The following is a 17,065-nucleotide window of genomic DNA, read 5'->3' as shown; positions in this document are numbered from 1 at the left end:
CAAATCTGACATCAGGAATGGCAATATTTCAACCTTGCAGAACACTCTGTCAATGTCCTTAAGGTAGCTGTTCTTGAACACGAGAATTTCAAAGACAGATACCAACTGAATTTTGCATTGATCAAAAGATTAAACTGTGGTTTGAACAAGGACAAAGGTTTTTGTCTTAAATCATACTATGTATGTTAATTTGCTCACCATTGAAATGATGCCTGTGTTATCACCCAACAAAGTTTTGTGAATGGCACTGTCTGTACTTTTTGTATTTTAATTCCCTCTACCACATGGTTTATATTGCCGTCTCCAGAATGTGTATATAAATCTGTGGATTTGAGGTTAACACTTCATGCGTCTTGATGATTCGACAGCGTCCATGAAAACTCATACCAGAATAAATGTGTTGGTGTTTAAGGTGCCACAGTATTCTTTGTTGTTTAAACTAGAATAAACTATTATTTGTGCCATTGTAAGTGTGGTGAGAGTTTGGTGGAAGTTTTACCCTAGTATCTATCTCTTAATGATCCATATAACAAAATAGGAGAGACATCATTACAGCATGTAGTGCACACATTTTCTTATCTTTTCAGAGTTGCAAAAAAACCCCACACCCATCATAACCCAGTGCATTTAATGCTGAATGGACATAGGAATCATATTGCCGTCCCTCTGACAGCTATAATAAGAACTAAAATGCTGCTGAAACAGAAGATTTTACAAACATTTAACACTAGGTGGCAGGAGGCATCTAGCTTAAAAGCAAACACTTAAAAATTCTCTCTCTCCGTTATCTGCAACTTCTAGGACTCCTTTGTTCTGTTGTTGTAGGGCCTAGTTTCACAGCACTAACCAGTAATTTGGGATGTCGCTTTTGAAGCTTAACCCCAACCTGAAACACATGAGGCATGACATATTTTGAGTCCTCAAAGTCCAGGCAGTTACTAAGAGCAAACACAGTCAGCTTCCTAAAATTCTGCTGTAACATTGCTTGCAAGTACTACAGTCCACGCGTTTTGTCAGTGGCTTGGAAGCCCACTGTTGTTCCCAGTATCTGCCAAGGTGTTCCACGAGACAAAGTTAAGTGCAGTCCCTTTGTATCTGCTATCCACGAGGAAGTTTTACCTGGGAAGAGAGAGACGGAAGAGTGACTGTGTTGCAACCCTAGGAAACAATTTTTTTTCCTTCGAGAGCTTAGCACCAACAAATTAAGCTTTCAATATCTGATTTCACACACTTCTCCATATTTAGAACTAGCTGATATGCCTGGCGTTGCTCAGGTTCGTGAATAATGATGATGATGATAACAACAACAACAACAATAATAATAATAATAATAATAATAATTTCTAGGGGTGTGCACGGACCCCCCGCTCCGCTTCTCTTCCAGATCCACGATTTGCAGATCGGGCCGCTTCGCTCCGCCCCCGCTCCGCCTATGTCCGCTCTGCTCCGCTGCGGAGCTCCGGATCCGGATCGGAGCTCCGTTTCCCCCCCCATAGGCTTGCATTGAAAGCTAAAAAAGTATACAACGTTTTTTCTGTTAAATTTAGAAACCTCAAGTTTGGCACCATGACACCTCATGGAGGAATACACACGCACGCCAAGTTTCAAGCCAATCCCATCATCCCCTGATTTTTGGGGAATTTTTGAAAATCGGGCACCCCATTCACACCCCTTTCGATAGCTCCGTCAATTTGCACGTTAGAAATGTCAAACTCGGCACCATGATAGCTTATCCAGGGATACACATGCACGCCAAGACTCAAGGCAATCCCATCATCCCCTGATTTTTGGCAGGGCTCTAACCTTTTAACTCACCCCAAATCAAGTCCCATTTTACAACTATGTCAATTTGCATGTCAGAAACCTCACCTTCGGTCCCATGACAGCTTACCCATGTGTCCACATGGATGCCAAGTTTCAAGCCAATCCCATCATCCCCGGATTTTTGGGGGATTTTTGAAAATCGGGCACCCCATTCACACCCCTTTCGATAGCTCCGTCAATTTGCACGTTAGAAACCTCAAACTCGGCACCATGATAGCTTATCCAGGGATACACATGCACGCCAAGACTCAAGGAATACTTTTGTATTCAAGAAATACTTTTGTAAGCCGCCGTGAGAGCCTTTTTTGGCTGCGTGGCGGCATAGAAATCCTTAAATAAATAAATAAAATAAAATAAAGGCAATCCCATCATCCCCTGATTTTTGGCGGGGCTCTAACCTTTTAACTCACCCCAAATCAAGTCCCATGCTACAACTACGTCAATTTGCATGTCAGAAACCTCACCTTCGGTCCCACGACAGCTTACCCATGTGTCCACATGGACGCCAAGTTTCAAGCCAATCCCATCATCCCCGGATTTTTGGGGAATTTATGAAAGTCGGACACCCCAGTATCTGCAGACAGCTCAATGGGCCCATTTCAAAGGAAATCCCAACATGCCATGAATTGGGGAGTAGAGATAAACCTAAATATGAATCTTCTTCTACACTTGAAAAATTGATTTGGAACTTGAGCACAGGAAGGACTTCTCCCCTGAGTCAAAGCAAGACACACAAAAACCATCCCTGCGAGGTGGGCAGGGGAGGAGGGAGGGAAGGCAGGCAGGCAGCAGACATTTCTGGGGGCACAAGGAAGTGAGCCAAGGATAGTTTCAAAGCCAGTAATGCATATAAAATGGAATAAATAAATAAATAAACAAAGGAGGGGTGGAATTAAAAGCAGCAGTGTTGCTGAATAAACAACAACAAGAATTTTTTTTAAAAAGGCTATATCTGTCTTTTACCAGTAAGAGGGGAGTGGACGTGCCCAAGGGGAGGGGGAATCATCTGCCAATTTGACTGGTCCTGTCTAGGTACCAGTCTTTAAGAAGCAAACGATCACTTCAACTCATGATAGGCATTCTCTCCAGTAATTTACCTTTGGAGGGCTCTGATGGCCCTCCAAGGACAGGAGAGTGCACAGGGCACGTCCTTGCCCTAGGGGAGCTCATCCCCTTGCACCACATCTACTCAGTTGTTCCCCAAAGTTAGGGTGGGTAGCAGTGCTGTGTTTTTTCTATCTCTTTATTATTGGCTTAGTATATGATTTTACAGGTTGTGTTTGTGCATTTGGTGGGGCTACTGTTTTAAAAAACACTGGGAAAAGTCCGTTCAGACTAAGAAAGAGAAGTTCCCAGAATCCCAAGTTACCCGTTTTGCCTATCCCCTCCTCCAACTTTGGGATCATGTGATCATGACCGGGAGTTGACTCTGCCCCTCAGCCCTTCGAAAAAGGTACATTTTCTCGCTGTTTTACCCGATTTTTCCAAAAATTCTACCAAGCAAACCGCAGCACGCAGAGAGCTGTGAGTAGGCTCAAAATGACCCCCAGCCACGACTCTCTAAGCACAAGAAGTTTCAGAAAGATAGCTTAAAAACAACACAGTTATCCCCTATTCTTTTCCGCAATGCAATCCTATGGGCGAAATTTTTCAAAATGGCGATCGGATCGGTCTGCGAAAAGAGAAGTGCTCCGCGTATGGGCGCTTCTCTTCACCGTGCTTCTACGGGTCCTCTGGGCAAGGCGGAGCAGGCCAATTCACTTCTGATTCTCTGCTTCTAATCGGAGCGGAGCACATCCCTAATAATTTCTTAACCGCCTTTCCATTCTGATCTAGGCAGGGAACAACAATAAATGATAAAATACTTAAAACTGAGTTAAAACATAATCTACATTGTTAAAAACATCCCAAAAAAATCCTATTTATTTATTTATTTATTACATTTTTATACCGCCCAATAGCCGAAGCTCTCTGAGCAGTTCACAAAAATTAAAACCATGAAGAGCATAAAAACAACCAACAAATTTAAAACACAAATACAAAATACAATATAAAAAGCACAACCAGAATAAAACCACACAGCAAAAATTAATATAGGTTAAAATATGAGATTAAAACAGCAAAGTTTAAATTTAAGTTAAATCAGGCGTTAAAATACTGAGAAAATAGCTGGCGACGGAAAGAAAACAATGTAGGTGCCAAGCGAACCTCTCTGGGGAGCTCATTCCACAACCGGGGTGCCACAGCAGAGAAAGCCCTCCTCCTAGTTCTAAAAACATCTTAACTTTCCACTGGATAGGCCTGCCAGAAGAGATCAGTCTTTATAGCTTTCTTGAATGCTAGTAGACTGTTACGTTGACGAATCTCCTCCAGCAGGCCATTCCATAGTCTGGGAGCAGCAGAAGAGAAGGTCCTCTGGGTAACAGTTGTTAATCTAGTTTTTGCTAGCTGAAGTAGATTTTTCTCAGAGGACCTGAGTGTGCGGGGCGGATTGTATGGGAGGAGGCGATCCCGCAGGTAGCCTGGACTCAAACCATGTAGGGCTTTAAAGGTAATAACCAATACTTTATACTTCGCCCAGAAACTAATTGGCAGCCAGTGAAGTGATTTTAAAGTTGGTGTAACATGGTCACCCCTAGGTGTACCGGTGACCAGCCTGGCTGCCATATTTTGAACTAGTTGAAGTTTCCAGACTAGGCACAAAAGTAGCCCTGTGTAGAGCGCATTGCAGAAGTCGAGCCTTGAAGTTACCAGTGCGTGAGCTACCGTCCTTAGGTCTTCTAACTCTTGGAAGGGGCGCAGCTGGCGTATCAGCCGAAGCTGATAGTAGGCACTCCTGGCCGTCACATCTGTCTGGGCTGCAACTTATTCATCTTTAGGTTGGTTGTTTTTTTTAGTTTGGTTGGGTTAGTAAATTGTTTTGTTAGAATAAATGGGAAATTGTGTTAATAAGAATTGTATTTTAAAATAGAGCTCTGTGATAAACCCCTTTTTTTGTTTTACCTGAAACTCCTGAAGTGTTTTACCTGAAATGCCTATGTAGGCATAAACCTGGGTTTTTATTAAATTCTTTAAAAATACTTAAAAATCCAAAATTCATGTTTTTAGATTTTTTTTCTGATCCATGTCCACGAGGACCTGTCTACGTAAACAGTATTAAGGCGGTACCGTATGTGGAACTGGGTAGACATTTCAGGACATACGTGACACACACATACTTTCCACTTTATAGTTAGAGATATAAGGTATACTAATGATATTTAAAAAGCACATTGAGTCTTTTAATATGTATATTGGCTGGCAAGCTGCTATGTAAAGTATAATAAAATGCTTAGTTAATAGTCTTGTTAATAGTTGCTTGCTGGTCATTTAGCTAAGCAGCCACTGGGTGTCGCTGTTGTTCTGTGCAATACCAGCTGGGTTTGTGGAGTTTAGAGTTTGTATAGTTTAGAGTCTTGTTACTTGCAAATCTCTTTTGAAACAATAATAGGTCATAGTAATTGCTACTGGAGACTAGTGTTTTAGGAAAGGTATCTTTTCTTAAAAGATAATAAAACTTGAATAACTTGGTTGGTATCATAGAAGATGCTAGGCTTTTAAAAAAGATGGATAAATACAGAGGGTAGAATATCTAGACAGAATTTGCACAGTGAGTGCAAATCTTGAACATTCAGGCTTATGACTTTAAAGCTCAAGGTGAGCAATTGAAGGCAAAGTTGTTGACTTTTATAGAACAGACATTGCGTGCATACTTCTCTCCTTCTTAATCCAAAAAACAAAACAACCACTTGTAGGGTTTATAAATAATATACACAGAGTGTACTTGGGTTTTCCTTAATATATCTGCTAATGTTAAAGTAAGTTCTGAGAAACTGGAAACTGAATGTTCATTTGAGGAGCTACCCGGATTCAATGCCATTTTTGCCAACTCTATGGCTTTTCTTCTAAATACAGTGGTTGTTTGAATGTGTTCAGTGGGGATTAGTTCCTATGCAGTGGTTAATGGGTTTGTTTCTTTCAATATGATTTCTAAATTGGGTTGGTAGCTAGGAATAGTATGCTGGTTCAGAGGCTACATTCACAGGCAGGGATAGCTTTTGGCCAATAAGAACCTAAGTAGAATCCTAGAAGCAATTGATTACAGCAATGTACTGTACATTGCAGTCGTTGAAAATTTATTCAAAATTAATTCATTTGACAGCTAGATTAACTAACTATGAGCACAATCCTGTGCAATGCTGGCTGGGAAATGCTGGAAGTTGTAGGACTTTTTTTATGTCTGAACATGCATAGGATTGCACATTATTATATTATTATTATTTATATAGCACCATCAATGTACATGGTGCTGTACATAGTAAAAGAATAAAACAGCAACACCCTGCCACATAGGCTTACATTCTAATAAAATCATAATAAAACAATAATAGAGGGAGGAGAACGCACCAAATAGGCACAGGGGACAATAAAACTAACAGTGTGAAAGCAAGAACAAAATCAAGTTCTAAAAGTTGTAGAAAAAAGAAAAGTTTTCAATTGAGCTTTAAAAACACTAATTGAACTCGTGTTCCGCAAATGCTCTGGATGCTGCTTGGACCGTTTCTTTATTTATTCTTAATTTATTTATTATTGCATTTATACCCTGCCCCCTTTTTTCCTCCAAGGAACCCAAGGCGGCGTACATAATCCACCTCCTCTCCACTTTTATCGTCACAACAACAGCCCTGTGAGGTGGGTTGGGCTAAGAGTCTGTGACTGGCCCAAAGTCACCCAGTGGGTTTCCATAGCCAAGTGGGGACTAGAACCCAGATCTCCCGACTCCCAGTCCGACACTCTAGCCACTACACCACACTGGCTCTTGCCAGTATAGAAAGATCTTCACTGGCTTCCAGTTATTCTGGATATGTTAAGGTGCTGATTTTAACTTATAAAACTCTTATGTGGCTTGGGATCTGAAGGGCCATCTTCCATGCAAACTCTATTCATTAAAACCTGCATCAGGCCCAGAACTGAAGTAGGTCATGAGCCGGGACAAGGCCTCTCACTTGTGGTAACTTAGCTGTGAAATGATCTACCTGGATGTGCTTGGCTTGTTCGTTCAGTACCACATAAAGGACATTTTTATTCTCTTAAGACTTTTTAGTGGGTCACTTTATTTCTGTTTGATGTTTTTATCGCTTCTTTGCTCTTTCTATTGTTTATTGCTGGTTGTTTGTTGTTGTTTTGCTATATTAATAGCTGTATTTTATTTTTAGTGTTTTACTGGTTTTTGTTAGCCACCTTGGAAGCTTTGGCTGAATGGTGGCCTGAACAATCTTCTAAAATTTGATGCCAGAGATTATTTTACCATTGATTTGGCACCAGGTTAAACCACTTCTTTACACAGGCATTTTAATTGGTAAAATCACTCAGTTTATTTATTTATTTATTTATTTGCTGTGGGTTTTTAAAACTTATTATTATGGTTGATGTTAGTATTTTAGTGGTTTATTGAATTGTATCAGGTTTTAAATAATTTATTATTCATATTGTTGTTGTACCCCACCTTGGAATCTAATTTGATGAAGAGCAATATATTGTTTTTAAAAAATCAGCTTTGGGTGGGAAAAAGCTGTTTAATTGACTACTTTAATGCAGAAAAGTAGAGCTTTACCCATAGTCATGTGCAAGATATAGTATGAAAGAACATCCTCCAAACTGATGTTTTTGTTTTGCAGCTTGAACCAGCGTTCTGAATTAATAGATATAGTCGATGCTGTTTATTCATTGAAATTAATTTTGAGCCTATCCATACTTTGATCTCAAATATTTGGACAAAATTGAAATATAACACTATTATCTGTTTCAGATGCAAGTATTGGCAGTATGATGAAAATCTACTCACATCCAGTGTTATCATTGTCTTCCATAATGAAGGATGGTCCACACTCATGAGAACAGTTCACAGTGTAATTAAAAGAACTCCAAGGAAATATCTGGCTGAAATTGTTTTAATTGATGATTTTAGCAATAAAGGTAAATGTTTTTAATATAAATATTCGACTTAGTAACAGTAACATGAATCAGTTATTCTACAGGAAAGTTGAGCCAAAAAGGTAAAATACTACTGATATGCAGCTGTTTTGTGTTCTTGATTAGAGGCAAATTGCAGTTTCAGAGTATTGGTCCATTAATCTTTGAACAATGATGGAATTTGTATCATGCTTTCATTATAGATCTGCCAGTGTCTTATTTTGAAGGAGGTTATTCTTTTTTCTGGTAAAATACTCAAATAACGATGCTGTTGAATTAAGAAGTGTGCAAGTGCTATCAAATATTGCAGATGTTTACCCCTTTGTTTCCTTAAATGGAGTCTTTAAATTTAATTCTTCTTCCCAATGAATAATCATGTCTTCATCATGATTTTCTCTGTTCTCATATCTTAAATGAAGGCTGAGATAACACAGAGGGTTCCCCTTTTATCAATATCAGTGGAAATATTCCTCCTCCTAACAGTTAATTTGATGCCACAAGGGTTTGCCACATTCTAAGTTTGGCACTTTGTGCAAAATTAGAAGTATAAGAAGCCTCATCTAATACTTCCATCAATCAGCCTTGGATTTTGTATAATGAATCCCACCCCCCGGAACTAAAAGCATATCCCACAGTCTTTCATAATTCAAGGTTGTACTGTGAGATGGGTAAGGATGAACTGAAATCTTTGAATTGGCATATGGGTAGGGGCTGAGTTTCTAACTGACTTCTGGATGAGCCATATAACTTTCATTATGAACATTTAATAACAAAGAAAACATGAAGATGTGATCGTTATTCACATCTGGAATTGCATACTTCAAATTTTAAAGCGTAACAGAGAGGATCTAATAGGGCAATAACAGCCACATCATGAAGATGTGTAAGGAGGAGCAGATGACCAAGACAAATATACTGGAAGAAATATGAATCAATGCTGTTCATATCCCACCCACCCCCTTAATTCTTTTTTTTTGGGGGGTGGGTGGGAATGCTACTATCCCTTATTTTATCTCCAATGCATTACTTTCTGAGTATCTGTCTTGAAGGTATTTCAGCATCTTCTCTGCATCCACATCTGCTTACAAATTCAGACGTTACTAAGATTTACTGTGGGGAGCAAATGTTACATCTCCTGCATCGCCTCCTGGATTTTGTTGCCTATAAATGTTGACATTTTATTATGTGAGATAAAGTCTTGATTATATTTACTTTTGGCATGTCAAAGAACAGCTGTTAATTTGTCACTGTCCTGCAGTCAGACTGTCTTACAGCAGTAAGGTGCACATAGAAAAGATGGAACACTTACTACATCAGGACAACTTCAGTTCTTACATTTCCTTACTCATGTGTTAAAACCATGTGGAGGAAGTCACTGGAAAATTACTGAAAGCTTGTGCTTTTCTATTGCCAGAAGGGTCTGTGTTTTACTTCTCCAGTGTCGCACTTCACTTTCTCAAGTCTGACCTTTCCGACATTATAAGGGCACATGTTTTTTCAACTTCCCTACATGCTTCTTAAAAATCCAAGTAATGTTGGGAGTAGTTCCTAAGTGAGCTTGCAGTTATCATCAACAAATATATCAGGTAGGGATGATTTAATTTCTGAGAATCTAGATATTTAGTCAATTACGTGTAGTTTGTTTTTAATATAGATTTAGTTTGTATTGTAAGCTCAAAGCTAAATATATTATAACGTATATGGAAACTTCTTTTTTATTATTTGATAGCACACTTAAAAGAAAGACTAGAGGATTATATTAAGCAGTGGAATGGCCTTGTAAAGATTTTTCGAAATGAAAGGAGAGAAGGTTTAATTCAAGCTAGAAGCATTGGAGCCCAGAAGGCTAAACTTGGACAGGTAGAAAACTGTTTGCTAAATAAAACCCTTCCTTCCCTACAGTCTGAATTTTGCTTTTAACGGACCTTAAACCACTTGATTATTTTAACTGCAGTTCTTAATTGCAAAATGCAATATAGCCTTTTAAAAGATAGTTATAAACTGATGTCAACATAAAATGAAGAGAAGCTCAAGTAAATCTATGTGTGTTTTGTTTAAGAAAATCTCAACTGAGTTGCAATCTCATTTCCTATTTGTTTTTAAAGGTTTTAATTTACCTTGATGCCCACTGTGAGGTGGCAGTAAACTGGTATGCACCACTAATAGCTCCTATATCTAAAGACAGGTAATAATACTCTGCTTATTTCTATACCTCATAAAGCTTTTTTAAAGATAGCATTACAGTTAGTTGCTCACCTACGACAAGTAGCAATTCTTTCTGGGTGAGTAAATTTCTAATTCATTCTCAAAGCTGGCTAAACATGCATTTGCAGGTTGGCTGATAGCACTCTGTTTTCCCCTGCAAGGTTGTTCTAGGGAGAATAATAATTACATTCGCAAACTTTGTAATTTGTAAAAACAGTGTAAACAGCTGCCAGACATTGAATGCACAGTCGATGACATTTATAATGCAAACAGTTTTAGATGATTTGGCAGATCGGGTAAACTGAAAGGAAACAAAGTCTTGGAATAATATACTTTTGGGATGTTGTATTATGCCATTAATATCTTGTGCCTGTTTACTCAAACTAAAGGTACTTAAAACAAGGTGTAAAGTCATAAACATAATCTTTTAGGGATATCCTCCCCAACATGCAAACCAGAACTGTGTTTGAATAGTGTATAATAAAGCATGTTGTTTGAATTTTCTCTTAGTTCTTTTCCCTCCCTCTCCCCTTTTCGAATAATAAAGAAAAAGTTCCAGCTTTGCCACCTTCCAGCCAGAAAACAGTCATTTTTTATTTGCGTATGTCAAATATATGCAACGTTAAAATGGTTTATTGCTTAGCTTCAAATTGTGCCTAATTTTTTAAAAAAGATGTGATAGGTTTAAAACCAACCATTTCTTCTTCTTCTAATACGGTAACTATCCCTCTACCTCTCAAAACTAAGGGAGACAAATATATTGTTCAGAAAAACCGTACAATAATACATTCCCCCAAAGTGAAACACATTCCTTCCGTCATTCCCCTTGACAATGAGTCATCAAAAATCGATGAAAGAAGAGATAGCTTGTTGTTCTGCTTCAGCATGAATGTATCCTTACATTAGTTTGAATTCATCCTGCTCGTTTATAATCTCCCCCAACCATCCTTCTGTAAGAACAGAAGTGTATGTATATGCTACATTTATTCAAGTTATGTTAGAATCAAGTATAAAAGGTAGTAGGCGGTTTATTGGATTAGACAGCTTAACCTTGTCTCTTCCCCTTCCATAAATGTTTCAGAACTACATGCACTGTGCCACTAATAGATTACATAGATGGGAATGACTATTCCATTGAACCACAGCAAGGTGGGGATGAAGATGGCTTTGCCAGAGGGGCCTGGGACTGGAGCTTGCTATGGAAACGTATTCCGTTAAGCCACACGGAAAAAGCAAAAAGAAAATATAAAACTGAGCCATATCGGTAAAGAATGCTGTTTCATTCTATTGATCTTTATAATTCGTGCTTACCTTAATCTTTTCATTTCCCCCCTTTCTTTTCCATGAACCATGATTCGTTTAAATGTGCCATGTACCTGCTCTCATCCTCACCGCTACCATCCATAACCGTGCAGAACCACATCCACTGTACCGCTTATAGATGTCATAGATGGCAACACTTATAACATTGTACCCCAAGGGGGTGGTGACGAAGATGGGTTTGCTAGAGGAGCATGGGATTGGAGTATGCTCTGGAAGAGGGTGCCCTTGACCAAACGTGAGAAGGAATTGAGAAAGACAAAAACTGAGCCGTATCGGTAATCACTAAACCACTTACACATTTCTCCTTTTCTGAAGGATGTACTGAACTATTAAATACTTGCATGAACTCTCCGGATTTTTAAAACAATGCTAGCAAAAGCAAACGCTCTGTGAAGAAGCATTATTCTTTCCACTAACCCATGGTCAAGCTCTTCTAATGTAGCTTTACTAACTCCTTTAGCACTTTCCCTTGTGTACCTATGTATACTCTTCTCTAAGCAAAATAAATGGTGGCTATTAATCGGATTATTAAACAAAACGTGTTATCCACCATTAATACCTTCATGGGCTAGACACTGCTTAGCATGCTTATTATAAATCACATACCCATAAGAATATCAAACTTCTCTCCTATTTCGATGCATGCATACCACTCTAGTTAACTGGAGGAGTGGGTCAGGCAGGCCTGGAGTCAGCACGTAACATGATAGGGGAAGTACTGGGGGCCCAGAAGGCTCATCATGGCTAATGCCATGGTGGTTTTTAGAAACTATTTTAAAGGTCTGGCACTGAAGTGGAGAAATACCAAGCCAAGTTGCTGCTGCAGCTTTCCTCTACTTTCCCTCAAATGCTTTTGGGCCCATGAACCCACACAACATCTCTCTGCAATATTATATTGGGGCAGATGCCCAGAGGTACAGGAGAGGGAAGGCGGAGGATGAACGCAGCAGCTTCCCAACCTGGTGCTTCTCCCCTCACCACTGAGCCCGACATTAAAAGAAGGAAGTTAATGGGACCGGTTGAATCACCACTGTTGTCCCACCATCTGGTAAGCTTGGGGTGGAGGACACCTTGGCCTTCAAACTTTGTACTGGGCCTGGAGTCTGCAAAAGAGTCTCTTGCTTTGCCCTGCACATCCAGTTGAACTGACAAATGAAAGTACAATTGATAGATATTTGCAGGAAGAAATTACACAGTCAATGAGCCTGTTGTCATCCTATTCTGCTTGATGATGAAGGGAGAATGTTTCTGCAATCCTGTTTTCTTTGCCTTCATCAATAAAATATTATGTTCAAAAATAAAACATGATTGCCTAGAAAGGGGTGAAATTTCTAACATCTCTACTTCCTGTCCTTAAGCTAATGAGGCTGTGGTTCTGCTTTGATTCAGTTATGCTTCACTAATTTTGTAACCAGAATTACTTCCATTTTTCAAAACTCCTTTTCCTGTAGTTAAAGTAATGCATTTTGTATATTATCTGGATGTGTATTATTGCAGTTTTAAGAATTGATGCTACTATTCATTTTACTTTCAGTTCATGATGTCTTCACTAAAGTTCCAAAATATTTCCAGGAAATTATGAAGCTTTGGTCGGTTGAGTACCTGGGAATGTTTCCTTCCTCACAGAAACAAAATGCAGCCCTCATTGCATATATCTCAATATTCAACCAAGTTATTGCATTACAAACAACTTACAGACGGAAACCTGAACAGTTGAGCATTCTGGTTCACGTGCCCAAATGCTGGCTTTCTTGTGTTTGCTTTTTGTTTTGTTTTTAAGCTTTCACCTGTCTGAATTTGGTACATTATGAACAATCTTTCCACAACTCTATAATGACTTGGGATGTGTTAATAATACATTTATTCCCATTTAAAGGAAAGCATCTTGGGGTGGGGGCTGATGCTCTATCCCACCACTCTTCCCACTCTGGATCACAGCCTCTATGGCTGCTTTTGCATTTAAAAAAAACTGCTGGAAGAAAGAATCAAACAACATGGAGTTTGTACCTTAGGTGGGATCCAGTATTCCAAAATTTTAATTGTCATAGCTTACAAACAGGTCTTCAGATTCAAACAATTGCTGTACATCTTATTAACCACTGCTAAAGCTTTATAATTTCTATCCATCTAACAATTGCCAGCTGCTTCTTTATATAAAAGGTATTTGTTCTTCAAACACATAGCCTGCAAAGTGGTCTTTACGTTTTCTGTCCTAGATCACCTGCAATGGCTGGTGGATTATTTGCCATTGAACGGGACTTCTTTTTCGAGCTGGGTCTCTATGATCCAGGTCTACAAATCTGGGGCGGTGAAAACTTTGAAATATCATACAAGGTAAATAATACTACCGGAAAAGTTAATAACCGTCTTTCTTCACGTAAATGTTTGACCACCTTTCAGCCCAGTTCTTACATTGTCTTGATTGGTCTAGGGACTGCAGTGCCATCTTTCTCTCCATCATCCTGCTCCTAGTTAATACTATTCCAACAGCTGTGTCACACTGCACTGTTGCTCTACCTTGGTGTGTGTGTATGTGTGTGTGTGTGTGTTTTAAAGGGTTAGGTCAACATCTTGTTTTCTGCGGGGCTCCTCTTTCCCAAGTGTACATCTCTTTCGGTAGGACCGTTAAGGGTGCTAAATTCTCAGCTCTTCTTCTCTGGACCTAGGACAAAAAAACAAGACCACTAGATGTCCCATCTGTCTGGTATTTTGAGAAGTTCAAGGAGTTTTCTGTTGGTTTAGGGAGTAACGCTATGGTTGAGTCTGAGACCCCCTTTTTATGTTTGTACATTCATAATGAGATGCTAGGTGTTAGTCATATGGCATCTTTTTCAAGTAGCAGGTTTCAGTTTGTAATTCTGAGGTTAGAACAAGGTAAGGTGGAATAATTTTGTAGTACAAATGGCTGTTATAGATTAGACAGCACCCAGTTTAGACACATTTGCTTTTAAAAGTTGTTGTACTCTACCACCTGACATGATGAAGTGACAAGGATGCTGGGCACCTGAACACAATTTAGGGACCCATTAGGGAGGAAGTCCCACTGAGTGCAATGCTTTTGAAAAACCTGCTTTTGAAAACCTGCATAGATTACACTATAAGAAATAAGCAAAATCTTAACTTTTTGTCAATTTTATTAAACAATCCAGAATACTATAAAGGCCCTATGGAACAAAATTAAATGTTTGGTCTGATGCTTTCTAATAAGGGGGGAAGGTTCGAACTCTGTAGATCACTTCTAAGCTTACTGCAGTTTAAGAGATTCACAAAACCTACCAATAAATTCATAAATTGTGGTTAAAATTTCTCAGTTAAAATGAGCAATTATTTAATATTCAATTTAAAACTTAACAAGCACTCAAAAATGATGAGTAATACTATTTCCCTCTTGGCTTTACCATTGTATCCTTTTGATTTTATTATAAGAATGTTAAATGAAATGAGTTTCTAATATAACCCACAGACATCAGAAATTGGGGGAAATCCACTTAAGAAAACATTTAGTCTTGACTACTTATGAATTATTATTGAGCAATTTTTCTTACAAGTGATGTGTAAAGGCACTTAGCATGTTACAATGGGACCATGTTTTATTTAGATATCCTGGCAGCGATGCTGAGTCTTAAAAAGTAATAATTGCTAATAGCAACATGTAGGCCTGGTTCGCACATAGCAACAACCCCGGAGTAATCCACACTCAAAGTAACCCACACTCAAGATGGGTTTAGTGTGTGATGTAGTTGAATTGTCTGAACCCAGACAAAATAACAAACCGTGGTTTGTTAAACACAAACAACCTACAGTTTACAACCCAACAACAAATCATGGGTTCTCTTCATGGGTTGTTCATGGTTAACAAACCATAGTTTGTTTGCATGGCTGCATTCAGAAAACACAACAGCCCATGGTTCAACAACAACACACACACAACCTTGATTGTGGGTTATGATGATGTGTTAACCCAGTCGATGGGTTGCCTTTGAATCATGGGTTGTCAGGTCTTCTGACATTACAAAATCTGGTTGTGAATGTAATTCCTTTTTACCTGATTAATTTAATCCCTTTTATTTCAATTTGCAGATTTGGCAATGCGGAGGGAAGTTGCTATTTGTCCCTTGTTCTCGTGTTGGACACATTTATCGTCTCCAGGGATGGCAAGGGAATCCACCTCCAGCATATGTTGGATCATCTCCAACTCTGAAGGTGAAGCCTGTATTTCTAAAACTCTGTTAGCGTTTGATTGCTGAATTATAAATTTCACACAAATTCAGCACCACACCTTGTTTCTGTTGCACAACTGATCAACCTTAAAATATTTTTAAGGTTTATTAGTTAACTCTTTGGTATAAGTGTTGCTGACCATTTCGTTGGATGAAAACTTGTAATTTCTTTGAAAACTTTACCTGAAAGACATTTTTCAGTTAAACTGAAAAGAGATTACTTATGTCACTCTTGAGATGGTAACTAGATAACCTTGTTGAAGGCTGGCCAATGTTCTTCCTCTCCTCGCTTAAAAGTGTAACTTCTTCAATGTTTCATTAGAGTTGGATCACTCACTGACTAGACTTTCTTTATACTTAAACATATACAGTATTAATAGTATTGGTATATTGTTTAATTAAAGATGATAAAGTATGAATATCACATAATAAATTTTGAGAAATATTTCTTTCTCTCAAAGGAGAAAATAGAGGTGTAGAGAGACACAGAAGTTGCTCATGCCTTATATGTCTTCCCTGTTTATAATATATGTAATGATTTTGTGTTCTTCATAGAACTATGTCCGAGTTGTGGAGGTCTGGTGGGATGAATACAAAGATTTCTTCTATGCTAGTCGTCCTGAGACGAAAGCACTAGCACATGGTGATATCTCTGACCTGAAGAAATTTCGTGAAGATCACAAATGCAAAAGTTTTAAATGGTTTATGGAAGAAATAGCTTATGATATTACTTCTCACTATCCTTTACCACCTAAAAATGTGGAGTGGGGAGAGGTAAGTGTAACATTTTGGCAGATCCATTATTGGTTTCAAACCAGTATTTCAGAATGCCTGAGGTTAATTGCAGGCTTGTCCAACCCAAGCAGGAGGACAAGGGGAACTCTCAAAGGAAGAATAGGAGTCTGTTTGTGACTGTATACAGGGAAGGAACCAGAACATTAAACTCTAGATCTGTTAAGCTTTATCTGCATTCATTCTTACTTCTAGGGGACCCAAGCTTTCTGAACATGACAGTAAGTTGGTCTAAAAATAATGCAAATTTCCATATGGGAATTAGCAAAATACCTAGCATTAAAGCTAGCATATCCACATGTAATTCATACACTTAAAACTTCAAATCTATTGAGTGTTTTGCAAATGGCAACTCGCTTGGTTTTGCATGGTCTTACTTTGAACCATTTCTTCCTGAACCTAAGTCTGAAGAACGCACCCCATCAACTGATAGACTTCTACAGCATATACTATGCTAATCACTTCTATTGGGATACTTTGGAAGAAAGAAAACATTGCAGCAATTTCATTGCTCATATTACTGGCTGCACATAAAAGGATATGACATTGTAAATCTGTTTTTATATTTCTGTGCATTCTTCCAGCTCAGCAGCTTGGAAGCTATTACAACAGTTGTCCCAGCCTACCAGTAGACAATTGCAGATCTCAGCATCTTAACACACCTACCCACACAGACACACACACGGACG

The 17,065-nt window shown here is 38.7% G+C and overlaps 1 protein-coding gene across 2 annotated transcripts in view; it reads left to right on the top strand.

Annotated features, from left to right (window-relative positions):
- Positions 1–17,065, top strand: part of GALNT7 (polypeptide N-acetylgalactosaminyltransferase 7) — a 59,396-nt gene that overhangs the window by 34,857 nt on the left and 7,474 nt on the right. Inside the window, exons 3-9 of one of the 2 annotated variants that reach the window (XM_063136428.1) lie at positions 7,673–7,839; positions 9,566–9,696; positions 9,942–10,021; positions 11,457–11,639; positions 13,581–13,698; positions 15,445–15,567; positions 16,140–16,358. In XM_063136428.1, the coding sequence (XP_062992498.1) occupies positions 7,673–7,839; positions 9,566–9,696; positions 9,942–10,021; positions 11,457–11,639; positions 13,581–13,698; positions 15,445–15,567; positions 16,140–16,358 (1,021 nt within the window). Of the gene's footprint in view, positions 1–7,672; positions 7,840–9,565; positions 9,697–9,941; positions 10,022–11,122; positions 11,306–11,456; positions 11,640–13,580; positions 13,699–15,444; positions 15,568–16,139; positions 16,359–17,065 lie in introns of both variants that reach the window. The other variant, XM_063136430.1, reaches the window with a different exon arrangement.

Source organism: Elgaria multicarinata, chromosome 10, assembly GCF_023053635.1.
Source record: "Elgaria multicarinata webbii isolate HBS135686 ecotype San Diego chromosome 10, rElgMul1.1.pri, whole genome shotgun sequence".
Classification (NCBI taxonomy): domain Eukaryota; kingdom Metazoa; phylum Chordata; class Lepidosauria; order Squamata; family Anguidae; genus Elgaria; species Elgaria multicarinata.
Note: the sequence above shows the minus strand (reverse complement) of the source record. Positions and strands in the feature narration are given on the sequence as shown.